Here is a 20,420-nt window from a genome sequence, read left to right as displayed (position 1 = left end):
TATTGTTAATGACACAGTCCCTATTTCAATAAAGGGAAATATTTTTCGTATCTAAGATAAAGTAATACTGCGGAATACTTTATTTTTGCTGGAATTAATTTTCGCTGAAAAGGCTTTTTGGGCGTTTTGTGTGGAATTTATTTTCACTGATTTTTAAAGACTTTAATGTGAAATATAGGAAAAAAAGTATATTCGCTGGATTTTATTTTCACGGAATCATCCCTTCAGTGAAAATAAATTCTGAGCGAATACAAAGTATTCTACAGTATTGTCAAAAAGCAAGATGGCTGCAAGTCTTTTATCTGATCACAACTTGAACATATGTAATCAAATTTGATATGGAAATCACTGGTAAACTGTTTCTAAATGAATTTGTGGTGTACATTAAATCACAAAATCAATTGACATGTATCCATTTATTTCACATGTGCTAAACATCAATGAAAACAGCCCATAGGTGGAAGAAATATAGTAGTATGGCCAAAAATATGATTGGTTGCCAGTCAGCAATCAATGATTTAGTTGTGAAACTAATTACCATGAACATATATTCTAACAAGTATAATGTATCGGTATATAGCAAATTTGGAAAAAAAAAAAAAAAACTGATAAAGCATGTCCAAGATGCCACATTTAAAAAATCAAAACAGCTGCCAGTTTACCATTTTTAATCTGATACACTAACTGCATGTGCATATTTCACACATGAAGTACTAGGCACAAGTAAAGAAAGGAAGTTTCTATCCAGAGGATTCTGAAATATGACCTTGGACAAACTGTCAGATAAGAATACAATGATTGTAATATGATTTTTATTCAACACAACAAAAAGGATAAAAAAAAAATTAAAATTAAAAACTTATAATGGTTTACAAGCAAATCATATTTTAAAACCTGTACAAAAAAAAAAAAATCCCCAAACCCTAGAATCTATGTTGTAGAACAGGTGGTATTAGGCCAGGAAAATGCAAAATGATTGTCATCCCTTGATGTGATATCTTTAAAACAGTGGATTGTATTTGAAGTTGTATATTTAACAAATGGAGTAATAAGTGGGAAACACAGTTAAAAGTGAATTAGAAAAATAATATTTAAATGTCACACTGACACTAGTTTTTGAAGCCCAAGAGAATCATCCCCACCTTCTGCTATAAAAGACCAGACCACATAAAAGTTTCTGAAATGCAAAAAGAATGATGACCATTTGAAATATAAACAGGATTTCCTCTTTCTAGAGAGTTAATTTTAGTTACTTATTTACTTCAGTCATTAGCACTTATCAGCAATATCATAAATAGCATTTTATTTAGCACAGGTTGCAATCACCTATCCAAAGAAACAGAAATCCCTGCAGCATTGACTCCCTATCACATAGGCAAGAAAAAAGACCTTTTATAAATGTTACTCACACTGCTATATGTTTAATCAGGAAACTGTAATGTATTTGTTACAAACAAAAGTGCTATTATGTATTGGAAAGCTCTTAATTAATCCTGCTTGTGTGGCTGGCTATTTAAAACACCAATGTCGTTTATGTTCATAATTCTGTGCGGCCAATGACTTCATACAATTATACAAGATGATAAATTCATTCGTGAATAATATAAAATAAAAACCAGATGGTAAATAGTGAAAAATAATTAAAAAAATGAATTGTCTAGTTTATGAAAACAGATTATCTTCTCTATTTTCAACTGTTTTTTGAACTGGTCTACCAGAAGCTCAGAATCTTCCTTACTGCCTTCCAGACTTGATTTGGAGGAGTCTGTAAACAAACAAAACAAAATGAAATGCAGCATGATGTAAAAAAAACAATTCAAAAAGAATTTAAATACATATACTTCATAGCGGGATCAGAATAGACATGTGTAATATTCGGTTATCAGGATGACATTTGGCATTGTTAATTAAGAATACATAGTTTTACTTTTGGGGGTTCAGTTTGAAAACATATCATATAACAATTACCATGGTAGAACAAGAATACATTTATTGTCAGTGACATATTCAATATGGCATTGTAGTTTAGACTACCACAATTCTATGCCAAGTTCAATGGCACATGTTTCTGCATGCCTTGAATTGATTAGCATTACTTGACAATATGTATTTTGTGTAATATTTCAATTTTCCTGATGACATACTGGTTCAGTTGCGCACACCAAAAAACAAGACAAATGACATCTTTGAGTTATCGATAATAACACACATCAATAATTATAAATTAGGTTAAAAATAAATAAATGGTTCATTCTTAGACATTTATGCATACAGGTAGGGTTTCAGTGACAAACTCTAGGCATTACAAGGTATCTCGATTATCTCTAAACTGAATCTTGCCATTTATAAAATGTTATGAATGTATCTCATAGTGAGCAGCTATGGTAAACTTTAATTGTAGTTACTTTCACTTCCATATTCCTAACCTCAAAACAGCATTACTGACTGGTTTGCTATGCATGTCTGAAGATCATTGGCTAAATGCAGACATTTACAGGCTTGCCCTAGACATACTGTGAAATACTTTATTTTCTCATGGAATTTATTATTGGAACTATTCAGTGATTCAGTCAGCTTGCATGACTTTGACACCATTTTGTTGAAGTTCATTGCAAACAAATATGGTGGCCATAAGTGAGTCAATGCAGGAATGCACATCTTTGATTGGATAGCTGCCTGACCTTGTGTCACTACAAGATTGAACAACAAAGATTTCAGTTGCGTAATTTTGAAATTCTGATTATATCTAAATCATTCTACCAATGAACTTGGATGTCACAGCACTATTTTTTGGCAGAATTGTGTATTTTCTACACTGTCCTTGTGTGCATGAAATTCTTGCTAAACCTGCCTATGCCGATTTGTATTGTCTTAATTCACACTCTTGGAAAAAACTGTTATTTTTACCAATTTATAAAGTAGAAGCCTACTCATAAATTTTGAGAAAGTTGTAAATTGCATAACAAGTATCATAAGGCTATTGTCTCATGGCACCATGAAATAACATTCTTTTGTGTTACATTGATGTATTTTGAGAAACTTGTTATATTGTAATATTTTTTTAATTCCATAGAGGAAGTTAAAGAACAATTGCATTTTTTGACACTTTTTAAAACCAAAATTTTTGAAAGAAAGTACAGAAAGTACCCCATTATTCACAATATATAATCTTTTCAGCCTATGTCGATCACTAGCCTGCAATTATGGCATATGGCATATTATCTCTGCCATGGGAACCTATGATAAAAGAACTATAACAAGCCATGCATGACACAGTCCCCATTAGTTATCGAATTTAAGATATATAGTTTTGTTTATAGTAATATAGCTGGAACATAACAATGTCAGGAATATGATTTTTTAACATTAAAATGATTGACATTTGTATCTGATCGTCAAACAAGTACTTGTCCATATTGAGAGAAATTGCTCTGGAACAGCATTCAAAATCAGCCATTTTGAATACATGTATATATACATATAACATGATGTATAACGAATATATAAAATTTGAATATAATCAGTCAAAGCATTTAAGAGATATGGCCCAAGAACCCAAATCATTAAAACAAACTGACCGCCAGTCAGCCATTTTGAATCCAATCTGAAAAATAAAATGACATGCATCAGGAACCTGTAATGTCTAATGTATGTTATAAGTTTGAACAAAATCCATCCATAAATGCAGGAAATGCTTGATATTTGAGGATTTTTTTAGCACAAAAATAGCCACCATTTGGCCACTTTGAAAAGGATCGTCAAACCAATATATCCGTATATCTATGACATGATGTCTAATAAATATTTAAAATTTGAACATATACAGTGAAAGCAAGTCAGACATATGGCACAAGAACCACATTCATTAAAACAAAATGGCCGCCAGTCGGCCATTTTGAATCTTATCTGAAAAACAAAATGATGTGCACCAAGGTCCTATAATGATTTTGATGATTTTTAGCACAAAAATGGCCGCCATTCGGCCATCTTCAATCAGATCGTGAAACAAATTGACGTGCATATGTATGATATCATGTATGATGTATGTGTGAAGTTTGATTGTGATTGGTCCAGGCATTTCTAAGATACAGGTCTGGACACACGCACGCACATACACATGGAGGTCAAAACATAAGTCCCTGTTTTCGGACTGCGTCCGAACAGGGACTAATAATGACAAAATGACCACTATCCAATAAATTACAACCATCATTTTCTTAAAAATTAAGCTGGTGACCCATAACTTTTTTTTTACAATTTATTGCAAAATGAGAGGTATTCAGAATAAAATAAATTGTAACAGCAGAAATAAAGATTAGAATAAAAAAAGGAAACATGTTCCATACGTGTGAACAACTGCTTTGATGTGTGACTTCAACACATTCAAAAGCTGATTTGATTTTACACTCTCAGGTTGGAACTCGGCACCCCAACTTTGTTTTGAGCTTCAAACTGCTGCAGACACTATTCCAAGCTCAAGTTTAAGCTCAGGGTGGCATGGCACCCATGTTTTCATGGAAGGTAGATTTGGCTGGTGGAATTAATTTTTTTTCACAAGAGACTTGCGTCTGATTCTGCTGGTGAGTATGTTTCTTTCGCTTGCTTTAATGGGTGATTTAAACCCAGCTGATTTGATCTTAGATGCTCAGGTTAGAGCTCAGTCTTGGCGCTCCAACTTCGTTTTGAGCTTCTGCTATAAACAATTTCCCAAGCTCAAGTTGAAGCTCAGGGTGGAGCTCAAGTTGAAACTCAGGGTGGAGCTCAAGTTGAAGCTCAGGGTGGAGCTCAAGTTGAAGCTCAGGGTGGAGTTCAAGTTGAAGCTCAGGGTGGAGCTCAAGTTGAAGCTCAGGGTGGAGCTCAAGTTGAAGCTCAGGGTGGAGCTCAAGTTGGAGCTCAGGGTGGAGCTCAAGTTGGAGCTCAGGTTGACTCTGAGCAAGCTCAAGTTGAAGCTCAAGATTGCCATTACATACCTGAAAATGAATAATGGGTATTTGCATTCGTGTGCAGACTTCTGCCTTAAATCAAAGTTAGACAACCTACCTGGTCTTTATCTGTCAATCTTTGGATGTTTTCTTTTAAAGGACTTGTCTTAGGAGCCAATAAAGTGAATACTGCTTGCCATCCTGGTATATTATTGTAAGTGGGAACTGGTGAGGATTTGTGATCATCTGATTGCTGCATGACATATGATATGACCCATGGACACCATGCTCTGTGTTCCGTTATAGGATTAAAGGCACTTTTTTTGCTCTCCTACAGGGACAAATGAAATTTCACTTAGCACATTTCACCTCAATGCCATCCGCAGAATAAAAGACACGACTTGTTTTACTAACAAGAACCTCAGAAAAACTGGAACCACCAAACATTTATTTAGTTTTTAGTTATCCATCAGAAGGAAAGTCACCTTCTGTTGTTAAAATCCACAAGACAAATTACCACATAGAAGGTTCTGAAATGCAAAAAAAATGAAAAGAAATGCCATGATATACTCAGTGTCTGTATACGCGTCAACATTTTGTTGTTAAATTAGTGCTGGTCGTATATATAATTCATATGGGAATAGCACAGAATTCTTGAAAACCCAGTTGTATAAGGTCTTTACAGGTATAAGGTTACTTCTGCATATAAAATGGGTAAACCCTGCACTATCATGTCTTGAAGACCCATTAGCCTTGAAACTTTCTCTTACAAAGGGTTTACAGAGGCATTTAAGTTATATGACATACTAGTACATGTACTAGTATGTTAAAGTTGAACTGTCAACAAAACTTAGTTGAAAGTGCTTTCAATTTTGAGTAACATGGCTGAAAATCAAATCTGAAAGTTACAGCATTCACCAGTTTACTGATTGGAAGTTGACATATTGCATCGTTCAGCAACTCCCGGGTAAGTTATTTATTGTCTTCTCTACAATAAATCATATCATACAAATTCTGCTTTGGATGCACAATTAACCTAAGAAGAATGTAATGTCGCTATTCAATATTCACTAGCACGGAGTGGTAACACTAAACATAAATTTTATAGAAAGAGATCTATACAGAAAACTGGTGTGCATCTCAGATTAATCTCAAAGGAAAATATTATTTTTGTCATATAGCCCATCTTTGATCATCAAACAGAGAATCTCACATGCGATTCGATGACTTGATGGCACCCTAAGATGCTGAAAACTCAAACACAATCAAATCCACAGGACTGCTTGGAGATGTTTGCAATTGGCAAGGAAGATACCTTGAGATTATCATAGCTGCTACATTTATTACAGTACACATGTTACTTGAAATGTCAAAGGCTACAAACTAAATAAAATAAACCTTTAATATATAAGGGATTAAAAAAAATGGTAGCCATAGTGATGTTCTTCACTCACTGAGATTTTCCTTTTTTTCATTGATGGTTCTTGAGCACTGTCTGCATCACTGGATTCTACACTGCTGTCCACTGTTGGTTGTTCTTCACTGGTCATCTTATCTGGTTCTGGTTCTACCACTGGAGTGAAGTTCCATAAACCTGCTTGTCTGCGACAATACTGGCATGATACAGTCGGGTATTGTGAGGTCTCACAAGAACTAGTTAATAGAAAGATACAAATCAATATGTATGACATGATGTATGTGTGAATTTTAAACTTGGTCATTTTCAATTTGATCTGCACAACAAAATGACATGCATAAACAAAAAGATTCCATTATGTTAAATGTATATGTACATTGTATTAGCACTGAAAAAATTTGCTAATGCACAACGAAGACTTAGTTTCGAAAAGGCAGAAATGCTTGATTTTAGGTTCATTTTAGCACTAACTTGAATCAGTTAATAAAAAAAACATGTATTTCAAAGTCACAGTCATTGAACTTGTATATAATAAAGTGGATATATTTTATTGTAAAATATCACTGGTAAAAGAAGTTTGCAAACCTGTGTTGTAACTAAATCTGAAAAAACAACATTGTTGGTAAATGGTCCACAAAATATCCACGTCAGCGAGATAATTGAGTTGCAGAAATTGTACTTGTAGCAGTGTTCATAGAGTTAACTGAATGCAAAAATGTTTAGATTCACACTAATAAATACCAAGTTAGGGGGCATGACTGGAAGTGCAACTCAGACAGCATGAGAGAAACAAATAGTTTTATGTCTATTATTTGTCCTTTTTTGGGAGTAAAAATAAGTATTGAGACAGTTCTGTGAATATCTTCATGATATTCAATATTGTGATACAACTCAGTGAACACCCTAAGGTGAATACACTGTGAATGAATACACTTTATTATCAAGTCTAACTTAAATTATAGCTGATCTCACTTTTTTTTAAAAAGAGAAATCAGAAACAAAAGTTGACAAAATTTATCAGTCATTATTTTCAATTGAATGATTTCTGAATACTGTTATGAAACAATCGATTGTATTTGAAAACTGCTTCATTAAAATTCCAAATAAAGTTCTAAACGTCTTGACAATCTTTGATATCTTGTTTATTATTACAGGTCAAATATCATAAAATGTCAGACCTTTTAGGGTAATTTTTCTGTGAATTTAGGACCTAGTGAAAACTCACAAAAAAAACGATTATTAAAAAAATTATTTTAAAAAATCATTAGTAACCACACTGTAACCATCCTGTAGTACAATATAACAAATTAAGCACAAATGAGTCTAAATATATGATTTTCAGCTACTAAAATGTTAATGCATCAAACTATTTCTTATATTTTAGACCTTGTTAAACCCTTAAAGTATTTTAGTATTTTAAACCCTTAAAGTAGTATTATTGGGAAATTATAATAAATTTATTTATACTACATGTATTTATTTTTTTTATTTATTATTGCTTTAACATGAATTCAATAATAGTTCCAGAATAGTACATTTTTGCGTGTTACGAATTTAATTGACCAGACATTAGAAATAACTATCTGAAGAAATGGTCATAAGCACTTCCTTTGTTATTCACACCTGTTAACATCATATGTTCACTTCTGTTATATATCCAGCTCTACTTATTCTCAGACAAGTAAATGAACTCAGCTTGCAATAAACAAAGATTTATTAGCAGTTTCCAGTGACTACATTTTGTTGGTTTTATTTTGTAAAGCCTGCATATCTGTATATTTAAGTAAACATTTGACACGTGTCATTTTGATACAATCTTAAGTGGATCTTTAAAATGTGAGAATTCACAATATTATGATTTGTGACACTGTGACAGTAAAGGTTATCATAATGACAACAAATGGTTTTAACATAACATGGTACAGTCTCTGTTCATTTTAAGATCATATGGAAATGTGTGTGCACTATTGTCCCATGATAGATACAAGGTGAATGCAAAGAATATATGGAAGATACTCAGCAAATCTTCTTAGTATGTACCAAGTTGGAACTAAATCCAACCATGAAAACCCAAGATCTGGTTTCAAAATGCTTGACTTTTTAAAAATAAAATAGCCACCAGTCAGCCATACAGAATCAGATTGGAAAACAAAACACATGCATATATGTGACATGATGTACTACCGGTAGGTATACTGTAAACTAATAAGTCTACATTTTTGACTAACTATCCCCAGTATTTAAAAACAAGCAAATATTATAAACCATATTAATTTTGCAAGAAATAAATAAATAAATTTCATGTGTCCATGTATAATGCTAAATATTTTTGGCAGTGAAAATGTTACTGGGCATGACATGGAATAGCAGTGGTCTTTGTCTTTCGTCAAATCATGAGAAATAAATGATTTACAGTAGTTTAGAATCAATATACAGAATATCAAATAATAACGATAATTGCAATAAGATATACAGTAGCTGCATGGTTAACCATGCATAATGAACACTTAATGTCAACCTACCTAGTTGACCAACCACACAATGAAAGCACACATACAGTATTTATGGCACTGCTATCATCATCATTTCTAATATCTTCCAACAAATTGATCTGTCTTGTAACAACACCAGAGAGAGCCTCAGCAGTAATCTATGCAAAAATAACAATGTGTTAGGGATGTCAACAAAAACAATCATCATGATCAAAAATAATTAAAATAATTTTTGCATGACACCCCCCCCCCCCACTCTTAAAGGGCAGTGGTCATCCCACCGCATGCCACATAACAACATGCACAGCTAGTGTAAAATACATTTGTTTGTTTACATGAAGTTCAACGCGACCACTGCTCATTAATAATGGAATTACATTGATGGAAACTACAAACTAATAATCAATACTAATAAACAAATGACAACAATGGATGATGATATTGAGTTAGCTGTCGTCTTGATTTGACATTCAATGTAATCTATATTTCTATCGGAATATCTACGGAAAATATGCACATCTCTGGTGGAGTTTGCTAGAAGAAGAGCTACTCTGTATATCACTGTTTTACTGCTCAAATCGTTAAAACAGTGGTTTTAAAAATCTTAATTTATTAAAATCTTAGTTTTAATAAAAACAAGTCATTGAAAATGACACAGTCCCCGTTAAGTTCTCTTTGTGCTCGTCATATTAAAGCGGAGGGGTTGTCGCGAGCGTGTCCTTGAAACTTGAGTTCCAAGTGGCGTAAACAACAGATTGTTTATTTACATCAAAACACGTGTTTCGTGTCATAGTAATATGGCCAAAATAAAAACAGCCGTTATTCAGCCATCTTTGATCTGATTATGAAACACACTGATATGTATGTATGTGCCAAATACAAATGAAAATGGTACATAAATTGTGGAAATATAGTAGTAAGGCCAAAAAGTCAGATGGCTGTCAATCGGCCATCCTTGACCAGATTTTGAAACAAATTGTCATGGACATGCATCCTAACCTGTATAAAGTACATGTATGTGCCAAATCTGAATGAAAACTGACAGAGCACGTCCAAGATACCGCATAAAAAAACAAAAACAAGATGCCTGCCAGTCAACCATCTTTGATCCAATTGCAAAATAAATCGTCATGGACATGTATCCTAACATGTATAATCTATGTACCAAGTTTGAATGACAACTGACAAAGCATGTCCAAAATACAACATTTTCAAAAAACAAGATGGCTGCCAGTCGGCCATTTTGAATCGAATCGCTAAACCACTGCATGTGCATATGTCCCACATTAGGTACTATGCACATGCAAAGAATGAACGGAATCGGTCCAAGGGATTCTGAGATATGACTCCGGACGGACGCACGGATGCACGGACACACGGACAGAGGGAGACCGAATTATAAGTCCCCGTTTTCGGACTTCGTCCGAACGGGAACTAACAAACACATTGTTCAGTGGCAAATTATTAACAGTAGTACAGTCCGGTCATGCTGTATCAGGTTAGTAACTTACTTGATTTTGTGGTGTTACAAAAGACTTATTATTACTCAGTCATAATTATAATATCTTACAAAATCGTTTACTTCATCGTAAGCGAATGTCTTAAATCATATTCAAAAACAATATCATTCATCTGGACCTGAAACTATGATAGGTCACAAGCCAGTTATTGTTAATTAATATTTGGAAATTTCCAAATATCAACAATGTCAATTTTTTTTTTTTTTTTAAATACCAGGAAATTGGTAATATTTGGAAGATAAATTGAACATTAACTGCTCATTGCCAAAACACTAGTGAAGATAAATATAATAGTATTCATTCGTTGAAATGCTGAAAATTTGTAATCAAAATGGACAGTGGCATGTCTGATTGTTCTAACATTCATGCTGTCTTGTGTCTGATGTTAATTCTGCTGTAAATGTCATGAATCGTAGAACTAGAGTTGCTGTGTACAAGCGAGGCAAAAATGAACAGAAGATTTCTGTGTTCATTTTTTCATAAACTAAGTAAGTTAAAACTAAGTATACATACTTGTGACTCAATATCACATGTCTCTATGACTGGCAGTTTCCTCCCAAGTTTCTCTAGTGATGTACACCTTGACAGGACATCTCCCTGAACTTCAGACTGATTCAGCAACGGTATTGATAGAAAAATATCTAAAAATAGAGATTAGTAGACTTGATTAGATGTGACTTGATGTCAGTACCACAGTAAAATGTTTACAGGTGAATTCATAAGTCCATAAGTCAAACAAAGTGATGCACTATGTTCACAAATATAACTTCTATGTATGAATAATTTAAATATAAACTGTAGGTCTTTTATTATCATATGAAGGGATAGATTAAATTTAACATGCCACTAGAGCATGAAAAGGAATGTTGGAAATTGTGTAGGGAGAATCAAAAATATTATTAAGGCATTTATACAAAAAGGCGGAGTCAAGGAAATTTCTACGATTCTCAAGTAACAATAAATTAAAACGAAGGTATAATTCATGATACTGTGATGATCCAAATGGGCCAGAAGTAAGATAACATAAGTGTTAGACAACCTTTAGTTGGACTCGCTCAACTTTACCAACCAGGTATTTTTGATGTGGTGACCAGATTTGAGTACAGTATTCAAGCTGACTTCTAATTAGCAAAATATACAAACTGTGTAGACATGTAATACTGGTAAATTGTCTACATGTGCGCTTTATTAGACCCAGCATTTTGTATGCTTTTGTTTATCACAATAGTGCCAACATGAGCGGACCAACTAAAGTTATCCATCAATATGACACCAAGGTCTTTAACTTGAGTGACTCGTTCAATAGACAAACCATCTATCTTATAATTGTGATAGAGAGTCGAGCGTTTTTTAGTGAACGAGATAACGTTACACTTCTGGGGATTTAGCTTCAGAAACCAATCCTTACACCAATCATGGAGCCTATTTAAATCGTTATGGAGGGTGAAAAAGTCTGTAACATTTATGATAGATTTCTAAAGTTTTGTATCATCGGCATAGGTTGAGCAGTATGATGAACTTATGTGATCAAGGTGATCATTCACATACATAATAAACAGTACTGGTCCCAAAATAGAGCCTTGTGGCATTCCGGATGTAATCCCTGCCCATGCAGATTGTGCACCCCCAATAACACCACGCTGTGTACGATTACATAAATATGATGAGCATATCCAATAGTGAATAGGTACACTGATCCCATAATATTGCAATTTGTACATCAGCAATGAATGGTTAATACTGTTAATCGAAATAGACAGAATCAACCTGTCTACCACAATCAATTTCCTTGGTGATATAGTCAGTATTTTTGCACCCCAGTCTTGCTACTTCTGGGAAAGTCATCTATAAAGTCGTTATACGAACATGGGACAATGCAACGTTCCTCTAAAACTTTTCATTTCTTAGATTTGAACATTTTTTTTCTTCAAATCATGAATCTACTAGATTGTATCTTTGTTATGTCTGAGCTCGGTCGCCATTTGAAAATGAGAAAGTTGCATATATTTGATTACGTACATAATATTCACACCCTAGGGTTGCCACAGAGGACCCTTAGCCCACGGCTAAGCGTCCTCTGTTGAGCACACTAGCCCGTGCTAAGGGTCTTAAAATCAGTTCAGATTTTACCCGTACTTAGCATTCCTTAGCCCGTGCTATAAGTGTTCACACAGGTTTTCTGAGCACTAGCTAAGGAATTTGACCTTTTAGCCCTTGCTTAGGAGCTGTGTGAGAACTTGTATCACGATCTTGTTGGGAAACAAAGACTACCCAGTATTCTGATTGCGTATTATCTTCACTGCCAGTCAAAATAATTTGTATGCTATAATTTGTAAAAACATTTTATACCTACCAGGACTTGGACTGTCTCTCCAAGGACATATATTAGAATGGGATTTCACAAGGGCAGCTCTGAGTTCCTCACATCTCTTAGCATCTATAGTCAAATCAGGATGAAAAAAAAGGATATTACCAAAAGACCATTGATCAAGAAATGCAGAAGTCTAGTTTGTCCGCATTTTTCCCAGATCCTAGAATATGAGCATTGATATCAACAATAGACATTATTCCTAAAGTACATAATACCCTTAACTTCTGACACAAGCAAGACAATAATAATACATTATACATACATAAGTCTGGATCCCAGGTCTTTGGTAGTGATGCACACACTATTTCTTTACAACTGACACACTTCACAATGTCATTATCAGTATTCTCCCATCCATACTGTGCACATTTAAGAGGAGATAATTCAATAGGCTTGGCAAACCATGTAAATGCTTGCTAACATTGGTTAAAGAATTGTAAATATAACTATAATGATGCCACATCAAGAAATAGATAAATCAGAACACAAGTTTTACGACCTGCAGTTCTGTAGCTCGTGGTTTCATTATAGTAGTTTGTCAGAAATGATGCGACAGTACAAGTCTATGTTGTTATTTTACCGACAACTATCAACCTTTCTACAGTTGATGAGCACTAAACCTAATTTTTCATGTATCTCAGGGATGCAAACAAAAATTGATGATTATCTCAGGGAAAACGGTGAAAATCTTTAAAATATTATGACATCACTTTTAACAAGATAGCGCCCATCTTGCTGGAATCACTGGTTTTTAATTTTTATAGTGAGATTATCCAACAATTTTAGAAGCATTCTCAGGGTATGTGACAATTTAGTTTTGAGACTCATTGATTGTAAAATGATTGACAGTTGTGGGCAAACGGAAAATGATGACATTTGAGCCATACATGTTTCAGTTTGACTTAGTATGGTGATTCATATAGGCTTATACAGTAGCTCTCTGGTTTTGTGATCACCCCAAAACGGACAAATAATTTCATTTGTATCGCTATGAATTTAATAAATATACAAGTTTGAAAATGAACAGTCAGGATCCTGGAACAGCATTTGTTAAAACAAAATGTCTGCCAGTCAGCCATTTTGGTTCCAATCTGTGAAAAAAATGAGGTGCATCATGTTTTCGTTATGTTCAATGTACATACCAAGAATGGTATATATGCTTGATTTTGATGAATTTTCAACTATTAAACCAATACATGTGCATATGTGTGACCAGATGTATGATGTATCTATCATCTATGAAGTTTTAACACGGTCAATCAAGGCATGTCAGAGATATTGAAACTGCATTCATCAACAAAATGGCCACTAATTGGGCATCTTAATTCAATCATGTCACAAATGAACAGGTACATGTTTCTAAAGAAGTATGATGTATATATAAAGTTTGACGGTGATCAATTCAGTTATGGCATGGATGCATGAAGGTCAATTCATAAGCTCATGTTTTTGTACTTCATCCGAATGGAGACTACCAGTAATATGGTAACTGAATGAACTGACAATGAAATCAAAAGCAACAGAACTGTCGCTCAAGGTTTAAAAAATTATGTTCTATAAGAATGGATGCAAGACATTTACATCATTATTGAATTCTATTATGAAATACTGCAAAATATTTTATTTTTGCTTGAAATTAATTTTCGCTGAAGAAATGATTCAGTCAAAATAAAATCCAACGAATATACCCCCTCCTATCATTTTTTCTATATTTTACAATCAACTTGTCAAAAATCAGGGAAAATAAATTCCATACAAAACAGCCTCAATGTCTTTTTTGTGCAAATTAATTCAAATTAAAACAAAGTATTTTACAGTACATGCATATAGCAGAATATGGAGGGGGTGCTGGTTGCACTCTCATTCAAATCACCCCTTGTCCTAAGAAAAACTAAACAATTGTTTGAACAATTGCTGCTGAAATTTTAAGTATGAATTGCAATTTCTTAACATAACACGATAACAATGTCATGAAATTATCAAAGGATATTGAAAAAGTTTCTAATCTTGCAAAAAATGCTTCTCTATTTCTTGGCAGAAATTGTCGTGATGACTGTGCTATATTTTCTTGATTTGGTTCATCAGATCTGAAAAATACACACACGTACAAGTGAAACAACAATTTCACTGATTCTGTGTACTTACAATTGAGTCAAAACATATATACAAGGTAGATACATCAATAATACCAGTCAAGAAAATAAGCTGCTCTCTGATTGGTCTGACTATTGGATGTTACGGTATGGTAGCAAATCAATAAGTAGCCTCACATTGACTTGACTATCAAACTATCTATATCTAAATGCATGTTACTTAAAATATCACGGTTATCACAACTGCACATCTATCGGGCATGATAGCCAGTTCCAATTTCAAGGCAAAAAGAAATACATTAGACTAATTGCAAAGGAAATATTTGACATTTTTAAAACGATCATACAAAGGCCTGATATCAGTTGAGGTATCTAAGCTATGAGCTATGACATCATATCATATGGTGCATCAAGTCACTACATCACAAAATGAGTTGACAGAATCTACAGATATCAACATTTATAATTGAAATGCGATTTTACTTGAGTACTTAACCATTTATTGCATGGTCTGCGCTTTCAAGATCCCGGGATGTACGTTTCACATTTATTTACTCTTAAAAGAAACACCATGAACAGTCCCATGAATTTTTGAAGAAAGGAAAGATGGGGAGGGGGTATCAACTCAAAAATTAACTATGACTTTATTAAGAGTAATTATTAGATGAATTCTACTTCCATTTTGTCTCGTAGGCAGTGGCTTTATGGAGACAAGAACAGATAATTCATTTAATTTGACAATAAATGAAAAACGACAAAAATTACTGAAAAGAAAAAATTTATTAAATGGAACTTTCCTTAAAGACAGCATCTAACCAGCGCATAGCAAGAGAGAGATAACTTTTATTTTTAATTTTCTGGTATGGTCCTATTTTTATTTGTATTGTTACCCTTATTTTGTTTTTGTTACCATAGTTTTTAGTGTTTGAACCTCTCTAGAGACAGTGTTGTGTCCAATAAATTATCTGTCATCTCTCATATTCTAATATGCCAGTCATGTGAAAAGAAGTGAATTACAATATATACTTCAGTTTATGCAAGTTAAGCCGATAATTCAATTCAATGAACTATGGAAACACAAAGTGGTACATCAACATTCACCTGGTAAATAATTCTCTACAGTAACATGTCATGTAGCATATGACTTACAGATGTTCCATACATTCATTGCTGAGTGGATATGTGCATATGACAGTAATTTATACTATAAACAAACTAAACAGCCATTACAAATTTTAAATTGTGTATCTTAATAATCAGCTTTACAATGACTGCCATTTTAGATCAGTTTGTTTGCTCCACACAAGTAGCTTGAGTTATATAGAGAAAAATTATCAAAATTTATATTCTGAACGTAAATTATAGTAGTCTATCAGATGATACAAACTGGTGTGCATCGAAAAAAAATATTCAAAATTGTCTACCAATTATGTATTGAAAAGTTTCTACATTGTAAGTTTAATCACTTCTGAGATCTATTTATTAGAATGATTACTCTGTTTGGTATAATGGGTCATATTGTGGGAGATCACTGGAATTAAAATATCACCCACTGTGATATTTTGACCTGGCTTGCAACACAGACTGGCTTCTCAAACAGTGGTTCTTCACTTGTCACTGGAAGAACTGCATTTAAAAAAACCATTGAATGTTTCTAGTAAAGTAGCAATTGCTAGACACAATTGCATGGGCAGGCAGTTAATGTCACATAAAATGTGATGTGACAACTAAAGATTAATACATAAAATCATTCATGAGAGGCCACCAGAGAGAGGCATAGCTTCTCAAGATAGAGATATATTTGACATTTTGTCAAGGAACCTCTGTAAGTTGTCATCTTGGAACCGTAAATATGTCCATCTCTTTTTCACATGTAAGTGATTTAATTACAACATCAGTATTTAGTGTGTATTCTATGCTTTCAGTGTCCACATTGACAAATTGATACTAATGACATAAGAAATGTTTCATTAAAAATGAAAATCATAGATACCTGTAGTTACAGTTATTGCCACTTTAATTCAGGGTGTTCAAAAAAAGATTTAAATTAGTATTCATTTAATTCATGCTTAAATTTTTTATGAAAATCTAGCACACAAATCATTATCGTCAGACAAATTTTAAATCAAGCAGCTGTCGGCTGAGATAGCTCCGCTGTTAATAACGCACATTTCAATTAAAGAACTGAAGATATCATTAGAAAATGAACAATATGTATAGAATCAAAGCAACAGGACTTGCTGTTTTCAGCAAGAATTCGAAAATATCACTTTTTACCAAAAATGACAAAAATATTCATCAAAATTAGAGAATTTAAGGTATCATCACAAAATGGACAAATCTGAGAGAAGTCCACATGTAGTACCTATATATGTAATATCAAATCAATTGGACTTGCAGTTTTCAACAAGAAGTCGAAAACGTATCTTTTTACAAGATATCATCATGAAATGAACAAATCTAAGAGAGGTCTACCCAAGGTACATATACACCAAGTGTTAAAGCATTGAGGTTTGTAGTTTTCAAGAAGAAGTCGAAAAAGTAAAACATTGACACAGACGACGACAATGACAACGACGGACAATCACTCATATGATAAGCTCCGCTCCACAAAGTCAACAGCGAAGCTAAAAATGTGTTGTAAACGGTGACATCACTTGATGTATATGTCACCTTCCACATCCCAACACATAACAGTGATTATTTTTACTCATGACACAAATGTAACTACCGTACTCGACCACGTTAGTGCCCAGGGTCCTCAATCTGAAAATCATGATTTTTTAGGGGCGGGTGCTTACCCGAGCATCCCCCCCCCCCCCGGGAAATAGTGTGAATGACAATTTTAATTCACCATGTGACAGATTGAGGGAAATATTATGTTTTTGAAGAAAAATAAAATTACGAAATTAGTTGCATCGTCATTGACTTTTACAATGAAGAAACAGAAATTGTCACCACAAAAAATATGCACATTTTACTACAATATTAATTACGTACCACCCAAATTTCTGTTGGAACACAGTCAAAGTCAAAATCTTCATCAGGATCTCCACTAATGAATGTATTGGATCGTACACAAACTCTCAATGAAAAGCACTTTCCGCCATGATGTATTCACATGAGTATCCCGAATATAAAAATTGCGCAAAAATGGGGGGTGGGCACTTGACCGGGAATGGGTATTAAAAGTGCTGCCATGAATTTAGATCAGAACATTCCTTCAGTCAATGTAGATAAAATTAGAAAACAATCTGACAGCTTGAATGACTTTTGCGCCATGTTGTTGGAAGGTTGAAAGTTCATAAACGGATGTCATGAGTGACCTTATGCATGAATTCACTGCTTTGATTGGAGTACTACTTGACCCAGTGTCAGAACAAGCTTGTTAGATCAACAAAGCTCTCAATTTTGAATTTCTAATTACGTATAATTGTTTTTGCAGAACCAAAAGATTGCCTAGATGCTGAACACCCATGTTATATCTTGTGGTGGGTGATATTTCAGATAAAAACGGTAGATAAATTCAACTTTAAATACATATTCTGCCATATTCAAACAGTTGTAACGCGAGTGCATGGCCACAAGTGTTGTGCTACACTAATGAATGTGTTTTACCTAATATCCACGTACAGTGTGTACACGTTCATGTACACAGGATGTGGGGTCTGTTTTCTGTCCGAGAGTTTGTCAACAAATTTATCTTACATCAAAGCGATGGTAACATTACTATGAGTCTGAGAAAGGTCAACATTTTGCATACGAATAATGTGTAATGTTGCATGCATGTCAGCTAGCTTTATAAATAAATCTATATGTATGTGTCGGTATATATATATATATATATATTCCATCAGCAACAATGATGGCCAATGTTATTTACGAAAATATTTGTTCACAATTTATTATATAACCTATATATATATAGAATTTATTATATAATCTGGACAAAAGAAATCATTATTTTTCCTTGCTATAATGATAACATGCAACTTCATGTGGAAATCCTAATAAATGAGATTTAAAACTCACAACTGGCGGTTTAGCAATATTAGGGATTGTTAACTTGTTCATGGGGGCTATGGGTTTTTTAAAAAAAATATTTGTTTCACTGACATTTATTTTGTAGTCACATTTTTATGTATACCATAGGGTACCTAGTATCTTTTACTTGCTGATTTGACTACACTGTGTACTTGGCAGTTTACAGTACTTGTATATTGTGGTCTCCAGCATAAATTATATTGGATTATTCGGACACAAAATTGTAATGTAAATTTAATGTGTTATTGCTGTTATTCAGAGTCACATGACGGCTTACTTACGTAATACTTATTTATCAGTGTCTGACTGGTATATACAAAAAGCGGCCAAGAAAACGCCAGAATAGTAAAAAAATAAATAAAAGTTGCTTGTGTCAAGAGAGCAGCAGAACCAAAACAATGTCAGCTGTCGCCATCCACACCAGAGATATGATTTTACACATAGAAATTGAGAATCGCAATGCACAGAAATGAATGCTAAATACAGCTATCCTGACCGTATTTGAATTATCAGTCTTCATGAGTGATGCAACCGTTTTTACTGCTATTTCCATCTATTTGCTTTGTGGTCTGAGAGTGAATATTGTCCGAGAGTGTGTCTTTACGTAAGGTGACATGAAAATTATTGATACAATCAAAGACGTGCTTCTGGGCTAGTGCCATTGTCAAATTTTGGAGAGTAGAGGACAGTAAAGAATTGTTAAAATTGTTCAATCAGCATATAAAAATCCTTTATTGGAACAGAATATGTTCTAAATTTACCAAAAAAAAAAAAAAATAGCCATGTTTCTAGGCATACAATGAACACAAAACAAAAGTTGACCGATGCAAACAACCTGCATCCCTGCGTTTCCGAGCAAAAAAAGGTCAAGGCCAAAAACCAACCAATTTTCATCAGCGGTTATTTTTATTTTTACTACTCTAAATATCCGAACATCATTTAGTATAAGGTAGTAATGAGAGTTCAACATCAGTGCCACAACTAGGCTTGTTATTTGCTGTTGCGTGCTATAGTATCAGATTGGTTGAGTTTGCGGTCATGTCGGATCAGTGGACTTATTTTGGTGATGTAAGAGGGCGTGTTTTGAACAGTTTGATGACACCTAAGTGATTACCAGTACGAGTAGTTGCATAACGCACAACCGATTCGCCAGGCATGGCAGTTAATTGCGCAGTGAGGGTGACTGAAGTACTGAAAAAAAAACAGTTTAATGGCTTTTGCAGTAATTTTTTTCTCAAAATTTTCACGACCTTAAATACAATGAGAAAAAATAACAAACAAACAATTCTGATTTGAGCTCTGCACTGAATTGATGATAATGTCATCAACTCCAAGAGGTACAAACCTCCATTGCCAGACTGTCTCCGTCTCCAACTCGTAAAACATAAAACTTCCCTGGTCTAACCTTTCATCAACGCCAGTTTCTTCTTTGTGAATAAAAGACGACAAAAGATCATGAACTCTTTTTGGGGTGACTAACACACTTGATTTTTCCGCCATTTTGTCAGAGACCATCAATGCTTCCAAGCAACGTTAGTGTTTATTGGTTGGTGACACAACG

At 33.8% G+C, this 20,420-nt stretch overlaps 1 protein-coding gene across 1 annotated transcript; it reads right to left on the bottom strand.

Moving 5' to 3' along the window:
* Positions 1–401: 401 nt before the first annotated feature.
* Positions 402–20,420, bottom strand: LOC144345965 (zinc finger C3HC-type protein 1-like). Its single transcript, XM_085497162.1, has 9 exons — positions 20,205–20,420; positions 14,708–14,809; positions 12,985–13,130; positions 12,705–12,788; positions 10,865–10,992; positions 8,862–8,989; positions 6,377–6,575; positions 5,041–5,253; positions 402–1,765 (listed from the first exon to the last, which is right to left on the bottom strand). Exons 1-9 carry the CDS (start codon positions 20,372–20,374, stop codon positions 1,712–1,714), a joined length of 1,224 nt encoding a protein of 407 aa, XP_085353288.1. The 5' UTR covers positions 20,375–20,420; the 3' UTR covers positions 402–1,711.

This window comes from Saccoglossus kowalevskii, chromosome 3 (genome assembly GCF_978046115.1).
Source record: "Saccoglossus kowalevskii chromosome 3, keSacKowa6.1, whole genome shotgun sequence".
Classification (NCBI taxonomy): Eukaryota; Metazoa; Hemichordata; class Enteropneusta; family Harrimaniidae; genus Saccoglossus; species Saccoglossus kowalevskii.
This window is presented reverse-complemented; position numbering and strand designations above follow the sequence as displayed.

Coding starts and splice junctions, on each gene's coding strand:
- LOC144345965 (XM_085497162.1), bottom strand. CDS start 20,374: ATGGTCTCTGACAAAATGGCGGAAAAATCAAGTGTGTTAGTCACCCCA. Junction 12,789..12,984: donor GACCTGGGATCCAGACTTAT/GTATGTATAATG, acceptor ATTTGACTATAG/ATGCTAAGAGATGTGAGGAA. Junction 1,766..5,040: donor GATTGACAGATAAAGACCAG/GTAGGTTGTCTA, acceptor GTTTGTTTACAG/ACTCCTCCAAATCAAGTCTG.